Genomic DNA, 22,894 nt, shown 5'->3' with positions numbered 1-22,894 from the left:
TGGAATCCTCCATTTGTTATCTAAGCCTTTGCAGAAATTATTAACAACATAATGTCTTCCATAACAAATGGAGGATTCCATGCATTTTTGGTAATGTGTAGTGCGTATCTAAGTCATGTTATAAGATATTTTACAATATTCTTTATAGGCAAAAAGCATTCTAAGGTCCCTGATCTTTCATCGTTTGGTGCATTAGGTTTCTGATCTTTCATTTATACACATTGAGCCATGGCTTAAAGCACTTTTTGGCTCTTAACCTATCCAAAATTTGTGCATTTGGCCCCTGATCTATTATTTGGTCACATTTGACCCCTGACCTATCAAATTAGATAAAATTCAACCCATATTGCATGGAAAATTAACTTTCTTGGAAAATTAACAGCAGTCACTAATACAAAAACCACACATGACACATAAATAAAATTAATTTTCACTCTATCGGAACACTAGAAAAAGGTTTAAGGATTTTTTTACTGTGTAAAATAGTTACTATTGCCATCTCTAGTTGAAAATTAATTTTATTTATGGGTCATGTGTGGTTTTTGTATTGGTGACTGCTGTTAATTTTCCAAGAAAATTAATTTTTCATTCAATATGGGTTGAATTTTATTTAATTTGATAGGTCAGGGACCAAATATGACCAAATAATAGATCAGTGGCCAAATGCACAAATTTTGGATAGGTCAAGGGTCAAAAAGTGCTTTAAGCCTTTCTGCAAATGAACACAAGTTATTAAAATTTCATTTGGCCAACGTGTACATCATTCGAACACTAACACCATTAGTTTGGATTTTTTTTAACTAACGGTGTAAAACACATGATTTCTTTTGCAAAAAAAAAAAAAATACTACATCCATCTATTTGCAAATCCTTAAAACTAAGTGAATTATTTTTATAATTTTTCTATATTTAATTCCATCTACTCATGCAGCACATGAATACAGTTTTGAAGATTCTGTCTTTTTTTTTCCTGTGTGTCACTTTCTAAGATAAATGTTATGAAGCATGCTTGTATTGAGAGGTACGACAGGCATAATTAATAATAGATGATTGAATGCAAACAGACAATTGTATTTGTATCATAATAAATGCAAGCAAAGTAAGTCCAGCCAATGTCATTACAAAACTATAAATAACTCTGAAATGCAGTCCAACTCCATGATTGTGTTTTCAAATGTCAAAATGTAGTAGGCTATTTATGCGGTATTCCTCAAGGAAAGCTTCGACAAGAGCATTCCAATCTTCCTTTATGTAAGCCATAGTACCAATCTATGGCCGCTCCTTCCAACGAGAACAAGAACAGCCTCACTATTTGTACTTTTGATAGTCCAGAATCACACATAACACTGACATAATGCTCCAGGTGCGTCTGGGGATTGCCACTACCATCAAATGCCTCCAAGTCTGGCATCTTCAAACCAGCAGGTAAAATAGACCGAATGAGCAAGAGATCGTCTAGATGGACAATCTTATAGTGAAATCCTTTCCCAGCACAACTTTATTCATTTCCCGTTCTAGGGACCGCATCCTTTCAGATACACCTTTGTCGTTAGTCTTTGATTCTCCCGAAGTTTGCCTTTCTCTGGCCTGGTTGGCTGCTTCACTAGCCCACTTCTCAAAAATGTTGTTCATCCTGTTGGTTAAGCTTAATTATGTTGAAATTCTTCACAAGTAAGGTGATTACTGATGATGATGTGTATATTATATAAAAGTCACATAATAGGTAGAAAGAAGAGAAATTTTCATGTTGAAAGCTTGTAAAAGATGATCTAGTTAAAAATTTACTAAAATTGTGATTAATATTCATCCACTTTTGAAAAAGAGTTTCCAATTTTCAAGAAACAGAGTTCCCAACTTTTTTAACTCACGGAAATATGACCCGAAGAGTTTCATACAAGTTTTCAAGTATTCCGGCTTTCGAAATGGATATAAAAACCTAAGTTCCAGTGCAACATAGATAACAAGTTGAGAGAACCATGAGTATAGCCCTAAAACTCAAAATCCCCGTGGTGTTGTTTATTTAGGAGAGAATGCGTGATTAGTTAATAGTTATTGGTTCCAATTTCCATGAACTGAGAAATGCATCTCATCTCATCACATAATGTGTGATTTCAATTTTCGAGAAAGCAAAGGCGAAAAGGATTCTTATAAATTAGGATAGTAAGTAAACTGAACTCGAAATTTACATATTGAACTGAACAAGTAGTTGTTCACCAATGAATATCAGTCCCGAATCATCTCATATTATTAGAATTTGTCTGATTGTGAAAAATAACTTAAAATAGGTATGAATTGAACAGAAACCAAAATCACCTAAAAACTCAAGCATGCCTAAATAAGCTTTAAAATCGCAATATAGCAAAAATCAACTTGAACAATAAATAGAAATTTGAAAGAAGTTGAGACTTGGTCGAATTAAACTCACCTGAAACAATGCTAAAATTGGTGGAATCGAAGTTCAAGTTGAAGAACGAGCTTATATTTAATTTTAGGGTATAGTTTCCATTTTTCTAAATAAAAGAAATAAAAATGATGAAAAATATAAAAAATTAAAATAATAAATATATATATAAACTAACCTCTAGCTCGACGAGCTAGAGGTCGGTCCTCGCCCGGAGCCCGTTTTCGGTCACCGACTTCTCTAAACGCACCCGGACACAACCACGAGCTAACCTACGAAGCCTAGCCCATCCCCATACCTAGGCCCAAGCCTTAAAAGGCTCTCTAACCACAAGGTAGTGGGGTGATGTGGCATGGAAGTTAGTGGTGGTTTGTGGAGGTTGAGGAAGTTAGTGGGCAAAGTTAAAGAGAAAAATAAGGGTTAGTTGGTGATTAATTACTCAAATTGTCCTCTCAAAATGCTATAAATAGACCGTCCATTCTTCATAATTATTCACACACTCAACACATTCAAAACCCCTTCCTAAGGTTCATTCCAATGCTCTCTATTCTTAGTTCTTAGTTCTTGAGTTCTTCCTTTTTGTTCTTCTTTTAGCTTGCCTTTAGCTTTAATTCAAGTTCCAATAGCCTCTTTCCAAGTTTTTCAATTCAATCTAGCATTCCTAAGCCTTTAGTTTGCTCAATCCTTAGCTAAAATTCTGTTTTCAAATTAATTTTCCAGATTCGTCCAATTATTTTCAAAGCCTGATTTCGTCCATTTAAAATCATTTTTTGCTTTCAACCCATTCAACAAAGTTGTTTCTGACGTCCTGAGGTTCAATATAGTATATTTATTTTCCCAATTCCGTGAGCAGAAACTATAGTTACGAGCCAATCTTTACAGCCCAAATTCTTGTAGATATTCTGTTTCCAGAATTTTCCAGATTCGACCAGTTATTTTCAACTCCCAATTTCGTCCATTTAGAGTTCGTTTTAGCCTTCGGTCCCTTATAGAAGTTTGTTCCTCACTTTCTGAAATTAAGTTTAGCCTATTTACTCGTCCAATTCCGGGTACTTAAGCACTCAATCGATCCCACCGAAATTAAGGGTTAAATCTGCCCCATTTGCCTACCACACGTTTTGATATTGCCAAGATCGTATACCATACGGGCCCAACCGACCGTGGTGCATCCGAGGATTTCAAGCCGACATCAAAGTTCAACGTCCAGCCAAGATAGCTATTGTGGCTCCGAGTTTGTCGTTGAATTTCAATTTTATTTTAATTGCATTTCAATTCCTTGTATTGATTTGTTTTTTCCAATTCAATTGATTGTCTATATGTTTAGTATAGAAATTTTTCAATTGTAATTAATTTCATTTTTTTATGCTTACTTTGAACACATGTATTTAAACCTTGATTTATATCAATAAAATACCAATTTTTCTAAAATATCGTGTCAATTTCGCACTTTAATTTCCTTTATTTTTTCGTCTTTAATTTATCCGCATTAGCTTAAATAAAAATAATTTATCTCGCAAAGTTTCTATAATGGCGCGAGAGACCCAAGAGGGACTTTTTCAATCCTTGCGTCCCTCGCCAGTCGCCTCGTTTAGATTTCAAGTTCTGGCGCGCAAATTCCATAAACTTAACCGTCTTTCATAATTGAGAAATAATTTCTCTGACACGCCCGCACCCTAACCACACGTGACAAGGTCGAAATTAGCATATTTCGAAAATATCGCTAGCAATTTTTGGCACGCCCAGTGGGACCTTTTGATTTTTAAGCTTTGCCAAAAATTTTAGAACCCGTTTTTGTACCTGTTTTCTTCCATAACTTTTTTTTCATATCACATTTATTTTTTTGCCCCACTTCCGCTTTACCAAAATTTATTAGCTAACGTTAACAATTTTTGGCACGCCCAGTGGGACCTGTTTTTTTTTAAGCTTAGCCAAAAATTTAAATACCAGTTTTCTACGTACATATTTTTTGTATTTTCAATTGAGCTTTGTGTTCATTCTTTGCTTCATCAGTGCTTTAACCAATATTTATTTATTTATTTTTCTTGCTTAATTCCAGTTACTAATTTAGTTTAATCATTTTTGCTTACCGTTATTCACGGAGAATGCCTCTGAATATCAATAGGTGCAAAGCAATCAAACCATGATGAGGACAGCATACGAAGATGCAAGGGATGATATGATACCGGTGTATTTTGGTGGTTTCAATCGAGATCGACATTTTACAATAAGTACAACCGGATTGTGGGTCCATTGGTACACCGTATTTAGATGCTACAATGATGGCTATATTCAGTTCATTCATAGTGACGAGCATAATATGGACTGCAAGTGTTGTGCTTATGTTCAAACTACGTATACGTCATTCTATGATGTCGATATGGTTGCTATGTGGAGCAAGTCCAGGAGTCCCATAAGAATCCACATGGTCCTGATTATGTTGAAGTATGGGAGCATCTACGGATGAGTAATCCTCATTGCCAAAATAGTTATATTTGTAATTATAGGGATGAAAACCTCCATTTTCATCGTCCTTGTCGGCAATCTTGCTTTGAAAAAAGTATGGTCATGGCTCCAATCGAGCATAAGACATATGAAAATGTTGTGTGCTCTAATATGAGTTATGACCAAAATTCTTTCAAGGATTCTAATCGTGTGGCAGAGGTGGAAGCAGTCCAAGTTGTTGAGGATGATGGAGAAATCGAATTATTACTTATGGAGGAGAACCAATCAAAAGACGATGAATATCAACAATTTTTGGATCAACTCGAGAAACAGGCGGCTAATATAGCAGCTTCTTTTAGAGCCTGCATTGAAGGTTGTATCGGGGCCATCCAAGATGGAGAACTTCATCACAATACAAAGTTAGAAGCATTTCCCACACGCACGACTCTTCCAAAAATGAAGATTCCTAACGGTGGGACGGTAATAGAAAGTCAAGAGGATGGAGACTATCCCTATGACTATGATTCTAAGTCCATGCAAGAGGATGACACCGCTTCCAATGATCTTGATTCGGGGGGCATCCACGAAACTCCTATAGAAATTCAAGAAGAAGAAGGAGATGTTTTTAGGAGCTATGACTCAGAATCCAACGAAGTGGATGATGTCGTGTCTAGTGATCTTGATTCGGGGGGCAGCATAGAGGAAGCAACTCAACAAGAACCCACTCTAGAAGTATTGCCCATATATGCAAATCCCCAAAGGTCAATGGGATTTTTATGGAGCCTCGACATGAACGAGAAAGAAGTTGTGCAAACCCAAGACGAGGATGAAGATGTATCTCATGACCTCAATTCAAGTTTCAGCCAGGAGGATGATGACCTATCAGATACTCCGAACTCGGGGGGCATCCACGAAACTCCTATAGAAATTCAATAAGAAGAACGAGATGTTTCTAGGAGCTATGACTCAGAATCCAACGAAGTGGATGATGTCGTGTCTAGTGATCTTGATTCGGGGGGCAGTAAAGAGGAAGCAATTCAACAAGAACCCACTCTAGAAGTATTGCCCATAGATGCAAATTCCCCAAAGTCAATAGAATTTCCAGAGAGTCCTGACGTGAACAAGAAGACAGTTGTACAAGCCCAGAAAGAGGAGGAAAAATATATCTCATAACCTCAATTCGGATTTCAGTCAGGAGGGTGATGACCCATCAAGCACTTCTAACTCGGAGGGAATCCACGAAGGACCTGTAGAAATTCAAGAAGATGAGGAAGACTTTTCTTGGAGCTATGATTCAGAATCTGGTCAAGAGGATGAGGTATCCAACCTGGGGGGCATCCAACTGGAAAAGGTGCAAGAATTTATTCTAGAAGAATGTCTCATTCTTGTGAAGTCTTTAAAATCAGAAGATTTTATGAAAAGTTGTGATATCAAAGAAGAAGCGGTTTCAGAAACTCAGGAAAATAAAGAAGATATTTTCGACGACTGTAATTCGCAACTCATTCAGGATGAAGAAAACTTCTATGATCATGGTTTGGGGGGTAGTCAAGATCAAGAGATTAATCGAGAATCCACCCCAGAAATACCTCCAATGATTCTTCCAACAACTCATGTTTTTCCAGAGCCTATGATCACTATGAAGTTTGTTAACTCAAACAGGGGACCAAGTTTGCAGACCATGATTCTTCTTTTCGCCAGTCTACTTCAACTTTCCTACCATCCGGACATGTCACGAGGTTTCTACTTCTTAACCTTGTTTATTTATGTAGACTCTAGTTTACAATTATACTTTATTATGCGGAAAGAAAGTCATAAAAATAAGATCATCGACATGGAAACTCGCATCCCTCTTGTAGAAATATTATTGGACATCTTATTATATGAGGCTATAACATGATTTTGTACTTATAACATAGCCCATAAGAAAAAAAGAAAGAAAGAAAAAAAATGGTTAAAAAAATCCTCAAAAAAAAAAAAAAGAAAGAAAGAAAAAGAAAAAAAATTGGTTAAAAAATCCTAAATACATTCTTTTGTGTACAAATTTTCAATCCTAGTCAATTTATACACAAAAGAGGGGGGCAATTGTTGGCCCAAAATAAATAAATTTTATTTTCATGTATATAGAAAGCTTATATTTAATTTTAGGGTATAGTTTCCATTTTTCTAAATAAAAGAAATAAAAATGATGAAAAATGATGAAATATATATATATATATATATATATATATATATATATATATATATATATATATATAAACTAACCTCCAGCTCGGCGAACTGGAAGTCAACTCGACGAGCTAGAGGTCAGTCCTTGCCCGGAGCCCGTTTTCGGTCACCGACTTCTCCAAACGCATCCGGACACAACCACGATCTAACCTACGAAGCCTAGCCCATCCCCACACCTAGGCCCAAGCCTTAAAAGTCTCTCTAACCACAAGGTAGTGGGGTGATGTGGCATGGAAGTTAGTGGTCAAAATTAGAGAGAAAAATAAGGGTTAGTTGGTGATTAATTACATAAATTGCCCTTTTAAAATGCTATAAATAGACCCTCAATTCTTCATAATTAATCACTCACTCAACACAACAAAAACTCATTCTTAAAGGTTCTTTCTAATGCTCTCCTTTTAAGTTCTTAGTTCTTGAGTTCTTCATTTTTCTTAGCTTTAATTCCTTCTTTTAGCTTGCCTTTAGCTTTAATTCAAGTTCTAATAGCCTCCTTTCAAGTTTTTTCAATTCAATCTAGCATTCCTAAGCCTTTAGTTTGCTCAATCCTTAGCTAGAATTCTGTTTCCAAATTAATTTTTCAGATTCGTCCAATTATTTTCAAAGCCCGATTTCGTCCATTTAAATCATTTTTTGCTTTCAATCCCTTCAACAAAGTTGTTTCTGACGTCCCGAGGTTCAATCTAGTATATTTATTTTCCCAATTACGTGTCTAGAAACTCTATTTACAAGCCAATCTTTACACCTCAAATTCTTTAAACATTCTGTTTCCAGTTTTTCCAGATTCGTCCAGTGATTTTCTAGGCCTATTTTCGCCTGTTTAAAGTTCGTTTCAGCCTTCTATCCCTTCTAAACATATGTTCTTGATATCCTGAAGTTCGATTTAGCCTTTTGATTCACTTGATTCCGTGTTTGTAAGCACTTATACGGTTCCCCTGAAGTTAAGGTCAAATCTGCTCCATTGTTACCTACCATAAGTCAGAAATTGCCAAGATCAATTCCGCTCGTGCCAATCAACCGCGGTGTTCCGAGAACCTCGAACCGACACCAAATTCAACGTCCAGCCGAGATAGCTATTGTGGCTCCGAGTTTGTCGTTGAATTCCAAATTATTATTATTATTTGCATTTCAATTCCTTGTATTTGATTTGTTTTTCCAATTCAATAGAATTAGCTATATGTTTAGTATAGAAAATTTTCAATTGTAATTAATTTCATTTTTTATGCTTATTTTGAACACATGTATTTCAACCTTGATTTATATCAATAAAATACCAATTTTTTTAAAATCTCGTGTCAATTTCGCACTTTAATTTCCTTTATTTTTTCGTCTTTAATTTACCCGCATTAGCTTAAATAAAAATAATTTATCTCGCAAAGTTTCTATAACAGCGCGAGAGATCCAAGCGGGACTTTTTCAATCCTTGCGTCCCTCGCCAGTCGCCTCGTTTAGATTTCAAGTTTTGGCGCGCAAATTCTATAAACTTAACCGTCTTTAATAATTGAGAAATAATCTTCTCTGGCACGCCCGCACACTAACCACACGTGGCAAGGTTGAAAATTAGCATTACTCGCAAAATATCGCTAACAGGAACATATTTCTTATCTTTTCTCATTCTCATTCTCATTTGTACTTGCAAATAGTTCGTGCAACCAATATACACTCGAGAGCTCTAACGTTATACACTCGTTGGAGATATATAGTTGCTCGGTGAACATGTATCATATCTATAGTTGTACACTCGTTGGGGATATACAGCTTTTTTATTGAACATGGATCATTATAAGTTGTATGCTCTATCCCAAGTTTCATCTCACAACCATATGTAATATATTGATCTCATTACAATTTTCTATTTCCACAAGTATACATATATGTATAAATGTCATGACAGTGAAATATAGAAACACTTAGAAGCGATCAAATGAATTTTTTTTCCTCATACTATGTTCCTTCCATCATGATATAATTTGGTTAAATGGTCGGGTTGTCCGAATTATCTTATAGGCTTCAAAAAATTCTTCCAAGATAAGTAAAACTAGATGATACTTCCTAAACAAGTTAAGAGTCTTGAGGATAGAATAAATTCGAGAAACCATAGTTTCACAATGTGAGTCTTACACTGGAAAAAGTTGAGATCCATTATATATAATATTTTTCCATCTCATGGTCACAAAGCACACATGGTATAAGATCATGCATTATAGCATTCTATCATTTCCTTTTTAAAGAATAACATGTAAAACTTAATAACTGTTTGGGTATGCCCTAGTCTCGAGACGTTATATTTTTAACAGTAGCGTTAACTGTAAGGCAATAACATGTTAAGTCAACACTTACTTACGCAATATGATTAACAATGTGTCCAAAATTAGTGAACTGCACACGTTTGGCCGGTTGATGACCTGGTCAAATGAAGTTGTGTGTCAATTAGATATTAATCTAAATATCTCTAGTATCATGAAAACGAAATCAACTAAAACTAGTGTGTGCCTTGGTTGTGATGGTGTTTTACCGGTCACATACATGAAGTGTCAAACTAAGGACATGGTCAAGTGAAGTTGTGTGTCAATAAGATAATATAGAATTAACGTAAAATGTACCAATTTAGACATTGATAACGGAATGTGATACATCATTCATATTACTCCGTTAAGTTTTGATTTCCCTCACCACATACAATTGACAGAATTTAAGTGAGTAATATAAATGAGGTATCACGTTCCATTATCGATGTCTAATCGATACATTTTTTAAAACGTTAATCATGGTTCAGTATTTTTTTATACGTGGAGTCTAAATTGATACTTACCAAACAAAATCATAGATCTATTTTGTTATTTTATCCTTCTTTTAATAATAAAATAGTAAATAAATCCAAAAGCTAAAATAAATCAGAATTCAGATGGATATTCAATTGTTCATGCCAAACTACACCGTTTGGTAAGGAGGTACACCCTAATTTCATTTTTCAGACCTCTCCGTCCTTTTTATCGGTTCTTCTCTCACAGTTACTTGAATTCTCAGGTCTTCACCGGACATCGTTAATGGACGTGCATTCCGTCGACTACAACTTCTGCTCGAGAAAATTAAGTTAGAATTCCTGTATCTGGTATATATACATAATTACTACTTTGTTTTTTTATAAATTAGGATCGTTTACCGGATAGCTAAACCCTACAATTACACGGACTGCACCCCCGCGGATTACTTGCAATTCGTATGAACAAGTCGCCGGCAACTCCTAGCTTACGTTTATTTGCTTCTTTTATAATCAGGTAGATTGTGCGTCTTTTAATATATAGCAAAATTTTGTTCCTTTCATTTATTTTCCTGCAGTGCTTTTGGATTTGTTGATGTACTTCTATTATGAAGCATATTAATAGTTTTTTTTTCTTCTTCTAAATTTATGATATTTATACAGGAGCACCGGCTAAATTTGATTTAAAATCAAGTGAGTTACAATGGAGTGCGTAGTACAAGGGATCATTGAGACACAGGTTGGTTATTTTTGTTTGTACATGAGTTATGCAATGGAGCTTGGTCTAGGATGTACTTGTACTGTATTGTTGATTGAACTATATCGGATGATTTATGTATTTATGTAACTTTGATAGCTTTTTGAAGTTCATAATTTGAACTATTACTGATGGAGGTGATGCTCACTCCCCAAATGATCTATCTGAATATACTGAGAAATGTTTCTCTTATGAGAATCCAAGCTAGGAATTTGATCCATGATCATGCATATATTAGTTTTTCAGGTCTCTATTTCTGATTTTCTGGAATTTTGATATGGAGGTTGGTGTAGGTAAGCAGTAATTAGCTTTGCATGTTACTTTTATGCTTATTTACTTGTTGAAACCTTATGCGTATGAAACCATTCGCCAAAAAGCTTAAGCTAATAGGTAAGGTTCAATAATAGTTTTTGTTATCTCTGACACTCCGGCACACAAATATCCTTTGGGCTTCAAGCGTTTACAACAACATAAGCCCACTCTACTATGAATTGAAATTTCATCAATAAATGGAGTTTTCAAGATTTGAGCCCTTGACCTCATGGTAAAAAAGGCTCTGATACCATGCCATGAAGCTATTTGATCCAAAAGCTTGATAAATGAGGTCCAATAATAGTTTTTATTATCTTTGATGTGTAGTAGTAGTTTCCCAATGACCTGCATATTTTCCTGAAGATTCTTGGCTATTGTATTTGATGCTATTTTGACATTCTGTTTGGAACTCCATGAATTATGCATACACTAGCTACATTTAGTGCAAACTTCTTTTCTGGTTGTGAATTGGTAGATGTTAATATCACACTCTCTTTCCTCGTCAATCCTTCTACCTAGCTTTGAGAGCTCCGAAGAAGGTTAATTACCTCTCTGTTTTTCCATACTTCAGTATGTCATAATACTTTAGCAACAACCAGGTTATCATCAATTTACTTTTTTTTTGCCTGACCTTGCTCTGGAGTGTTGAGAGATTTGATTGTTTGGTAATGGAAATGATGATTATTATCTGAAATGATTGGTGCTGAATAAACTGAGCGATTTTTCTCTTACGAGTCAAAGCCAGGAATCTAATCCATTGTTCTATATTAATTTAGCTATCTCAAGTTTGTACTTTGTATTTATGTTATTCACGTATTGATTTCAGAGCTTGCCAGCGCAAGCAAATGATTATGCATATAAAACCCTTTATGCTTTTATCTTGTCGAAACCTTCTATTATTAACAGTGGCGAATACAGGATTGGTCCGTTGAGGGGGGCAATTTTACATGTGCGTGCCTAAAAAAAAAAATTTGCTAAATCGAACTTGCTCAATTTTTTCCTGTATATATACATGTTATCATCTAAGTAGTCTAGAACCAATTTTTATGTATCAATGTAAAACTTTTCAAAGTTAAGCTAGATTTGGACTACAAAAGTAATTGAGTCGTTTTGAACAAACTTAGAGAAATTTATCGTCTATCATATATTAACCAAGTTGGATTTTGTAATTAAATATAAACTCAATGAGTTAATTAATCACTCCGAATCTTAATTTGCCGGAAACAGGTGGGCGAAACCATCAATAACAGGGGTACTTCCGACGAACGGGGTCGGGAAACCATCCATTGTAGGGGTGGTTCCGGCGGCCGGGTGGCCCCTGATTATTAATTATATTACTTTTTTTCCTTTTTCTTTTTTAATAAATATTCTGCTTTACTTTTGGCTGTTGCTACAAGTTTATTGGATATTGCATCTTTTATGATATTCTGCATTTATGCATGCAAAACCCGTTATGCTTTTATATTTTCGAAACAATCTTGCTCTTTTTTCTTATGTATAAATAATCTGTATACTTGATTGTATCTACATGGTTCTTGGATATTGTCTTTTCTTTTTTAATGATATTCTAGCATTCTGTATATCAATTGAAATATGCATTTCTTGGGGTCATTATTTTGTTTTTGTGTCAACCAATAATCAATTCATCGGTCTTTCCTTGTTAAACCTTATGATTAGTTTTGATAGCGCAACTACAAGTTTGTTAGTCCTCTTGATTTACCTAGACATTACAACTTTGGTGTTGCTGCTAAGTTATTAAAACTTGAGACATTATGTCATACAAGGATGACTACTGATTTATCATCAATTTCACACTTCTTAAGCTCAACTTTGCTTAGTAGTGTGTGAGTTGGTTTTTTTGTGATGAAAATGGTGCGTATTTCTCCAAGTGAATGATGCTGAATAAACTGAGTGATGTTTGTCTTATGTGAACCCAAGCCAGGGATCGGATCAAATGTTCTAAATCAATATTGCTTTATTTTTTTATTGTCAACACCATCTATATTGTTTTTCAGTAGCCTGCATTATTTCTATTTTTGCGTATTTCTCCAAGTGAATGATGCTGAATAAACTGAGTGATGTTGGTGAAGGATTCATTTAAGATCTGTATCTTGTGGTGAACATTCATTTATTATCGTGAACTAGTCGATGATCATTTTATATCTATCTTGTGAATCTTTCAATGGTGATTCTTATCTGTCTTCAGATGTTATCTCTTCTTTGAGAACTCAAAAAAAGGACTTCCTCGGTTTTATTTATTTAACATGTGTTCTTGCAGCATGTTGAGGCCCTGGAGATTCTGCTTCAGGGTCTTTGTGGTGTACACAGGGCACGCTTACGAATCCATGAATTATGTCTGAGAAGTGGTCCAAACCTTGGTAATTACACAATTCTATCTCAAATGCGATATATTTAAGTTCTTTAACTTGGGAAATGCGGCAAATCATTTTTCTCTTTTCTTACTAATGCTTAAATAACTATGACATATCTTTAATGTCCACAACTTTTGGTTCACCTATCTTCCACTTTGAATGAATGTAACTTTCTGAATCTGTCCACTGTTCATGCATCTGATTGTATCTCTTATTAGATAACACAGATATTGTGATAGATTACTAGTACATATGTTATCTCTGAGTTGTGATAGTCTCTTAAATCATTACTCATGTATTTCATATTTCCGAAGGATATTTTCTGACTTGCAATACTTAAACGTCTGCAAAATCTTCACTGAATTTCATTTATGACAATCTTCCTTTCTCTTATAGTTTAATTTAATGTTTTTAATTCCCAGGACTTGTTTCTTCAGAGGTTCGACTTTTGTGTGACCTTGAACAGCCTGAACCTTCTTGGTAAAAGATAGGCTGTCCAATTCCAATTTTCCAAGAACATGTATTCCTTTTCATATGCTTGTGGATAACCTTTTATCCTGTAGGACTGTTAAACACGTTGGAGGTTCAATGAGGGGTGCTGGTGCAGATCAAATTTCAGTCCTAGTCAGGAATATGGTGGAAAGCAAAGCAAGCAAGAATGTGCTTCGCTTATTTTATGCACTTGGCTACAAATTGGACCATGAGTTGCTGAGAGTAGGGTTTGCCTTCCATTTCCAAAGGGGTGCTCCGATAACTGTTACTGTCTCATCTGTCAATAAGATGCTAAAACTGCATGCAACGGATGAGGCTGTGCCAGTAACACCTGGCATACAACTGGTTGAAGTAACAGCCCCTGCAACACCTGAAAACTATTCTGAAGTTGTTGCTGCCATGTCGTCTTTTTGTGAATATCTGGCACCGTAAGCTTCATTGGTTTTACATGTAGTTTGGAATTGCATGATTTGAGCAATGAGCTGAATGATGCAAATCTGCTTTGAGTTACATATGACAGATTCTTTTTGAACCTACCATAAAACAGTTACTCTGTTATGGATAATTAATTTGGTTTGGATGCATTCTAATATACTGATGTATTTTGCAGACTTCTGCATTTGTCAAAACCTGGTGTTTCGACTGGTGTTGTTCCAACTGCTGCAGCTGCAGCTGCATCTCTTATGTCAGATGGTGGAGGCACAACCTTGTAGGAGACGATGTGTTTTTCAATGCAAACATTGGAGAAGTTGATCTCCTGTACAGCAGCAGCATGATGCCCAGATGTCCAAAACCGGAGTTTATTTTGGGTAAGTTTGTGGAATTGCCTGTAACCATTAAGGAAGAAAATTAATTATACCCTCATTCCTTTCGAAAATTAAGCAACGAGGGAATACCTTCACTTATTTTGGGAAAGTTTATTGATTCTCTCGCTTTATATGATGTCATTTGATCACTAGGATTAGTCTGGGCTCAGGTTTTGTTATTGTAAAGAATGTTACTGGTTCACTTTTACATTATAAAATAAAATACAGTATAAAAAATTTGCTGATATATTTAGAATGTTCCTTAGCCTGTCTTTATTTTCTGATATATTTAGAATGTTCACTTTAATTATGCCTTAATTTATAATGAAAAATTTGGTATTCCCTCCATTCCAAAATATAAGTAATTGTAGATTGTTTCACACAAATTAAGAAATACAATGTAATATTACATTGGTTAACTAAAAAAATTCTTTCTCATGTAATGGTTGGTGAATAAGTTTTGTAATTTTAAAAAACACATGGACCAAGATAAAAAATTTAATGTTTGGACCAGAAGACTATAGTAAAAGTTATTGGAAAACTAGAAAGGCAGAAAAACTCAATTGCTATAATGACTTGTAAAAAGGAATGGAGGGAGTATTTTATAAAAGGTAAATAATTTATTAGTCCTATCCTTTTTAGTCCCGCTTTTTTTAGAAACATATTATGAGGTTCATATCGTTTGTCACTGTTAATTTTTTAGTCATTCCGTCTATTTTTTTAGATTTTTAACCGTTATATTCGGTAAAAACAGGCAAATAGAAAATAACAGAGTAACATGGTTATGTTGTATCACATTATGGTTGTCTTGAAAGCTAATATATGTTTAGTTTAAAATCTTAAAAAAAAAAAAAGATAAAAAGACTAAAGAGTTAACCGTGACAAAAGATATTGGTCTTATAATCAAAATAGGCTTATAATCAAAATAGGAAGATTAAACAGTGTGTTACGTAAAAATGTGGGACTACTAAATTATTTACCCTTATATAAATATAGGTATTTTGGTATCTGAGGAACCATTGATAAACACCAGAATAAGCGATATTCACTGGTCCAGGGGCACCCCCTCGAGTAAAAGCTTCTACGGCTGGTTGACCAAAATGAGGATCCCAAGTGTTTTGGAGAGATTTGAGTGTGTGTGGCATTTTTAGAAGGATTAATATGTCCTATCAAATATTTGTCATCATATGAAAAATTATTAATATAATTTGAAATAGCAATGTGAGTGTTCATTTACGCTTAAATATTTTTGAAGTATTCGATGTGATTTAAAATAAGATGAATGTTTCCCATCAAAAAATGAAATAAGATGAATGCTTAATCAAGCAGAATTCTGAAACATATTTTTTTATATATATACTGCAACAATTTTTTTCTTTTCTTGTTTGGGGAAATTTTGAGGTGATTGAAGGCTTTGAATGTTACTCCTATCATAGTGAAAATGGATGCCCAATCCATTGTTTCAACTCTTAATTCTTCTGCTGTTGAGAATTATTCAACTGTTTTGAGGTATTCCATGGTTATTTTTTAGGACTATAATTAAAATTTAGTGATCATAATGTTAAAAAATTGTAAAATTGAAGTTACTATATTTTGAAGTTTATTACATTTTGAAGTTTATTGGTTATGGATGTAATTTAAGTTTATTGGTTATGGATGTAATTTACCTATTTCATGAAGCAATATTAGGCACGGAGATGGTCAATTTTGGACTGTTTAGAGTGTAAATTAAATTGTAAACTTGCTGGGTTTTGCATCTATTAGTTCAAACCACGCCTGTTTATTTGCCTAGGCTGAAAAAACATGTGGAGTCTAAGATTGGGAATACAATGGAGATGGTGCGCTAGTATCTTTGTATCCCATGCCTCCAACTTTGAACTCGAGTAAAAATTCAGTTTTATGGGTCTTGTTATTAGGATTCAAAATTGTTCTATGTGTTGGATTCAAAATTACTTAAGTTGAAGACCTTAAAAGGAAAATTTTATAATTTCTTATTTAAGGACCCGTTTAGTTTATATTGCTTTTGAAAAAAAATAAATTACTTTTTATAAAATTAACAAAAGTGAAAATATCTTTTTCTGTTGGAATAAATGTTATTGAAATTGGGTGGTCTATTTAAAAAATATCACTAAATTTGGGCTTACTTCAATGAATTCATTGAAGTTCTATTTATTAATAAAGTTATTTTTGCCAATTAAGATAGAAAAAATTATTGAAATAGTAACGAGCTAGCTACATTAGAAAACACTGATTTTTATGTATGACATAATAGTCACGGAATAATAGAAAAAAGTAAAAAAAAAATTACTTTTTATTTACTTAATTTAAATGATTGAGATACATGATAGTAAAAGAAAAAAATATTTTTTATTCTTCCACCTGCTGCGATGTAACACAATATAACTAATAATCATCATTGATAGTTTCCATTTAAATTAGGGAAAATTATAAAATTGGGTCAAATAGGAAACCTATTTACTCAATCTACTACATATCTAGATTGTTTGTGTGCGACTTTCCCATAATATCCTCAATATGTTTGTAATTTTACGGTGCAACTGTCTCCCTCCCGTCTGACTTCGCATATTCTAGCATATGTGAAGCCTGCGAAGCTAATGTTTGGTTTAGTTGATGATTTTAATTAGCATATGCGAAATCTGGATGTGTTTTTAACAAAATTCGCTAAGTGGTATATAACAAAAAATGTCAAACACCAATAGATTCTAACATTAAAATTATAACATTATTAAAATTTACAACAAAATTGCCACAATAACAACATTAAAATCATAACATTATCAAAATTTACAACAAGATTGCCACAATAAACTCCTAACAAATCATTTCAAAGTGAACGTGACGAATCTGGATGAAAATTTCTCTCTGTATTGGAAGTCCAGACCTTTTGGGATGAGAAATGGAAGTCCAGGCCGTTTGGGATAGATGTTTCTCATGGTGCATACCAAGATTGCCACAATAAACTCCTAACAAACCATTGCAGAGTAAATGTGACCAATCTAGATGAGAATTTCTCCATGTATCAGAAGGAAAGTCATCCCTTTGCAGTCCAGTACACCGCATTCTTGCGGTATGTTATGTATTCAACCATCTTCAGAAAAATTTAATCGTGTTAGGCAGGAAAAATGAAGATTTTGGCTTCGAAACGAGGATTCACGAAGTATGTGAATATAAATATGCAAGAAAGATGATGAATTTACTTCGCGAAACGATGATTTCGTGAAGTCTACGAGGGAAAAATCATGAACTTTGCCCTCGTAGACTCCGCGAAATCATCATTGCGCGAAGTAAAATCATCATCTTTCAGGCTCTTTCTCCTCGTATACATTCGCGAAAACGAAATATGCTAAGTGAATTTCTGGAAGAAAAAAAAACGCAGAGAAAACAGTAGATACTTACATTTTTTGACAATAACCATATGATAAACTGGGAAAAACGATGAAAATAACGTAGAATAACGATTGCTTTGAACCGCACAAGAAGAAAGAAACCTAGAGACGAGCAGAAACAGGAAGATAAAGAACCATGGCGTCGTTTTCTAGCAATAGGAAGATGAAGAATCAAGAGAGGAAGAAGAGAAAGACATGGTGATGAAGAGAAATGGTGCAGATTTCACGAAATATAAAGGAAGAAAGGAAGATCAAAGGTCTAGGAAAAGGAAAGGATAAGGAAGCGTAAGGAAGAGATCGTTCCGTAAGGGGGAAGAGGAAAGGTTAGGAGTATTATGAGAAAGTCACACAAAAACAGTCTAGATATGTAGTAGATTGAGTAAATGAGTTAAATATGTAAATGAGTCTTCCATTTAACCTAATTTTGTAATTTTCCCTTTAAATTATTCTCTTTTTTTTTTGGTAGGAAAAGGAAAATAAAAACAAACACAACAAAAACCTAACCCGGGATTAGCCTCGGGAAGCTAACCCCCACTACATCCTCCAAAAGGAGCGAAGAAAGAAATGCAGGATGAGAAGAAAATGTTGTGACTCCTCACATCTCTTCATGGCCAGCCGCCGCCAGACGATCCGCCACCCGGTTCTGCTCTCTAAAGACATGGCAGAAACTAATGGAAACAAAGGAAAGGCAAAGCCTCTTGATACCCTTAATTAAATTTTGGCTATTTAAGCAAATAGCATTATTACTGGAGATCATATTGATAGCCTCCTTATTGTCAGATTCAACCATCAGCTTATCCACACCCAAACTCTTTGCAAGATTAAGGCCAGAATAAATGCCCCACAACTCAGCCGAAAAGGACGAACCTAACCCAAGATTATGAGTAAACCCCGACAGCCAAGCACCCCCATCATCTCTCAAGACTCCTCCTGCAGCAATTCTACCATTTGAAAGGCAAGAGCCATCAGTATTAAGTTTCACCACACCCTCCCTAGGCCTTTTCCAGCAAAGGAGGTGATAAGTCTTTCTCTGGGTATATTTAGCAAGAGAATCCTCTTTAAAACTATCAATAATATGAAATAACTTTTTGGATAAAAAATCAACCAAATTGGGGATAGTAACAATTTCAGCACCAAAAATCTCCTTGTTTCTCCAATTCCAAATGTGGTGACAAACAAGAGCAAAGAAGATCTCACCATGATCCAGATTCGTTAGCACCTTCCCACTAATCCCATCAGCAAACCAGTTAAGATTGGAGTGAGAAAAGAAAGCCGCAACCATATGGTTAGGGAGAATTTTCCTCCAAATGGCTTCACTTTTAGGACAATCTCTAAGAGCATGACAAATGGTTTCCTCATGCCCTCTGCATCTACTGCAATCACCAGACTCCACCAGATGGCGCCTCTTTCTATCTGAATTGGTAAGTAATCTATTTTTAGTCCCAAGTAGACCTGTCCACGGGCCCGGGTACCCGCCCGGCCCGTGTCCCTTGGACCGGGCTTGGACAATAAAAATTGTTCATCGGCCCAGCCCGGCCCAGGCCCGTCAAAGCCCGCCTATTTTTTGGGCGGGCTTGGGATTAATAAAAATAACACGGGCCGGCCCAGCCCGGCCCGGTTATTAATATTAATTAATAAATATATATTTATATATTAAATATTTATTTTTAAGTATAATATTTATTTTTTTATAATTAACAATTATATATATATATATATATATATTTAGGTGGGCTTATATGGGTTGGGCTCGGGATTTGATTTTTAAGCCCGAGCCCAGCCCGGCCCGAGCCCGCCTAAATTAATTGTGGACTGGGCTGGGCTTGGGCTGAGCATTTTTACTTAAAAACCCGACTGGCTCGGCCCAGCCTGGCCCATGGACAGGTCTAGTCCCAAGCCACAAGAAGCTTTTAATTCTGTAAGGAACCTTAAGGGTCCATAAAATCTTCCAAATATCAGAGTGATGACCCTCCTCCTTAAGGCTAAAAGCCTCAAAGGCAGACTTACAGGTATAAGCTCCGTTATTGGTAGAAGCCCAGCAATGACTGTCCCTATCCTCTTCCTTGCTACTAATCTTCACTCCTCTAATTCTAAGGAGAATATCCAAGCTGAAGAAGGAGTCAAACTTTGACCAAATCCAATCCCCTTCAGAGTCCACCATGTCAGCAATCTTCCAGTGATGAATATTAACAGGGGGAAGGGAGCTACAAACCTCTAATAAAGAATTATCACCAATCCACTTGCCGTTCCAGAAACTGATGGTCTTACCATTACCCACCGCCCAACCAACCCCAGAACAGAACTCAGAGAAAATAGAACTAAGGCCTTTCTAGAGAAAAGAACAATTGGCAACTCTCTCTTTAGGTCCTCCAAAATCCTTATCTTTTCTATACTTACCGCATAATAAGCGAACCCATAGAGCAGAAGGGAGCTGCCACATTCTCCAAAGAAGTTTCATTAATAAAACTTTGTTATTATCTTTAGCTTGTCTTATCCCCAGGCCACCTATATTCCCAGGTTTACAAACCTCCCTCCAAGGAACAAGATGGATTTTCTTATTATCAACAGAGTCCCCCCAAAGAAAACGCCGATTAAATTTATCCAGCTCATTAAGGACAGGCTCAGGCAATCTACAAGCTTGCATAATATGGTTAGGAACCGCACAATTGATAGACTGAATAAGAGTAAGACGACCAGCAAGAGACAAAGTTTTAGCTTTCCAACTTGCACATTTGCTAGAAGTTTTATCCAGGGTTTCTTTAAAGGAAACTTTGGAGACCGTATCACTATGGAGGGGGACACCAAGATACTTACCCAAAGAGTTAGTTAAGGGATTACCAGAAATATCACTCAAACTTTTGCAAGTTCTCATACTCATATTTTTAGAGCAAAGCATCCTGGACTTTTGGATATTGAGCTTTTGACCAGAAGCAGCACAGAAACAATTAATGATGTTCATAACCACACCAATTTGACCCTCATTTCCCTCCACAAAGATCATAACATCATCAGCAAAGAATAAATGAGTAATAGCAGGACAGAATCTATTGATAGATACCGGATGAAAAGTCCCATTCTCAACAGCCTCTTGGATAAGGTGAGTTAACCTTTCCATAGCAATCACAAACAGAAAGGGGCTCATAGGATCACCTTTACGGATACCCCGGGAAGAAGAGAATTCCTCTGACATATCCCCATTAATCAAAACCTGAAAAGTAGGAGAAGGGATGCATACCTCAATTAACCTCCTCCAACTCTCCGGGATACCGGCTCTTTCAAGACTATCGAGCAAAAAACTCCAGTTAAGGCGATCATAAGCTTTCTCCAGATCCAACTTAAGCACCACAATACCCCTCTTACCCTTTTTGATTTTCATAGAATGAACCATCTCCTGGGCAATAAGCACATTACAAAGGCTAATAGGTCTCATTTGTAAGAAAGAAGAAGGTTTTTCTACTTTAGGGATCAGAACTAGAAGGGTCTTATTCACAAGCCTAATATCTTCAGGACTTCTAAACACACCTTCAATAAACTTATAAATACCTTCCTTTACCGTTTCCCAATGTTTATGATAAAAGCCAGCAGGGATGCCATCAATCCCAGGAGCTTTAGTGGCCCCCATACTAAAGATTGCTTGATCAATCTCTCCCTTTTCAAAAGGTTGGAAAGCTTTCATAAAATTATCCTCCTCCATCCTGGGGAAAGTGGTATTAGACAGAGCTCTAACCAGGTCCACATTCTCTTCTTTAAATAAGTCTTTATAAAAAATTGAGGGCCATATGACGAATATCTTCATCTTCATAGACCCAATCACCATTTAAATCTTTAATAGCATCAATCCTGTTTCTCTGTCTCTTGATAATAGTAGAAAGATGGAAAAACCTGGTATTACGATCCCCATTTTTTATCCAAGCTTTTTTAGACTTCTAAAACCAGAGTAACTCTTCCTGTCTTGACACAGCTTCCAACTCCTTCTGAAGGGTCCTTAGAAGCCCATCCAAACTATGATCAAATCTAACCTCCAGCCTGCGATGAATACCCTCAATTCTCTTCAATAAATTGTTCTTTCTCCTAATGATATGACCAAACACTTTCTTGTTCCACCCCATAACCTTCTCTCTAAAGCCTTCCGATGCTTGTAAGACATTAGAATGAGGAATCCAATTATCTTTAACAAAAATTTTAAACTCAGGATGGGATTCCCAAGCGATCTGATACCTAAACGGTCTATTCCCTCTAGACTGTTGGGCTCTCATTAGCCTAAATAAGATAGGGCAATGATCCGAGTGTCTGAATGGAAGATTTAAAACAGACACTGATAAGGGTCAAAAACCCCTATCTTTGGGTACGGTTTTAGGACGGTTTTTAGCATTATTTCATGAATAAGCGAGCAATTCTCGCATTTATATGCTTTTGTGTGAGTTAGTTAGAAATTGAAAATGTTTTATTAACTTTTCGTTGTTTAGGCTCGTTTTCTGGTAATTTTAGGCAAATATGGCCAAAATAACATGTATAGATTTCCATTATCTTTTATAGCTAATTGATCTGCCAAAAGTCGCACCAAACGGAGTTTTCACTTAGAATGAGCGATTGGCGGGTCAATTTAGCCTTTGGACTAATGTTGTTTGGAGTTTCGTGCATGTGCAGGAACGAATTTGGGTGAAAAACGCATTTTGGGACATTCAGCAGACACGCACGGGCGTTCTGGGCATTTCGCACGACGAACTGGCCTTCGTAAGCCAGCTCGCGACGAGCTGGTCTTCGTAGGCCAGCTCACCGAGCAGGCCAGGCCAGCTCGCCGAGCAGGCCGTCAGGGGCCTGCTCGGGCGAGCTGGAGGCCAGCTCGGCGAGCTGACCTGCGGACTGATTCCCGACCCCATGAAGACACGTTTGACCCCACGACTTCCCACCTGCAAAAGGA

General features: G+C 35.8%; 1 protein-coding gene and 2 non-coding genes across 4 annotated transcripts; all 3 read left to right on the top strand.

Annotated features, from left to right (window-relative positions):
- Positions 1-9,998: 9,998 nt before the first annotated feature.
- LOC136230751 (mediator of RNA polymerase II transcription subunit 18) lies at positions 9,999-14,807 on the top strand. 2 transcript variants are annotated; one of them, XM_066019913.1, is made up of 7 exons: positions 9,999-10,017; positions 10,094-10,344; positions 10,491-10,566; positions 13,175-13,274; positions 13,691-13,748; positions 13,832-14,188; positions 14,371-14,807. In XM_066019913.1, the coding sequence occupies exons 3-7, from the start codon at positions 10,531-10,533 to the stop codon at positions 14,471-14,473; spliced, it is 654 nt and encodes a 217-aa protein (XP_065875985.1). In that variant the 5' UTR covers positions 9,999-10,017; positions 10,094-10,344; positions 10,491-10,530; the 3' UTR covers positions 14,474-14,807. The 2 variants fall into 2 exon arrangements, with proteins under 2 accessions (XP_065875985.1, XP_065875984.1); XM_066019912.1 differs by lacking the exon at positions 9,999-10,017 and having other exon boundaries at positions 10,033-10,344.
- On the top strand, positions 10,716-10,805 carry LOC136231675 (small nucleolar RNA Z103). The gene has a single exon (XR_010690045.1). It is a non-coding gene; the product is annotated as a small nucleolar RNA Z103 (small nucleolar RNA).
- On the top strand, positions 11,565-11,654 carry LOC136231674 (small nucleolar RNA Z103). The gene has a single exon (XR_010690044.1). It is a non-coding gene; the product is annotated as a small nucleolar RNA Z103 (small nucleolar RNA).
- Positions 14,808-22,894: the final 8,087 nt, after the last annotated feature.

The sequence above is a fragment of the Euphorbia lathyris genome, chromosome 5 (assembly GCF_963576675.1).
Source record: "Euphorbia lathyris chromosome 5, ddEupLath1.1, whole genome shotgun sequence".
Lineage (NCBI taxonomy): Eukaryota > Viridiplantae > Streptophyta > Magnoliopsida > Malpighiales > Euphorbiaceae > Euphorbia > Euphorbia lathyris.
The sequence above is the reverse complement of the archived record's forward strand: the minus strand, read 5'-3'. Positions and strand labels throughout refer to the sequence as shown.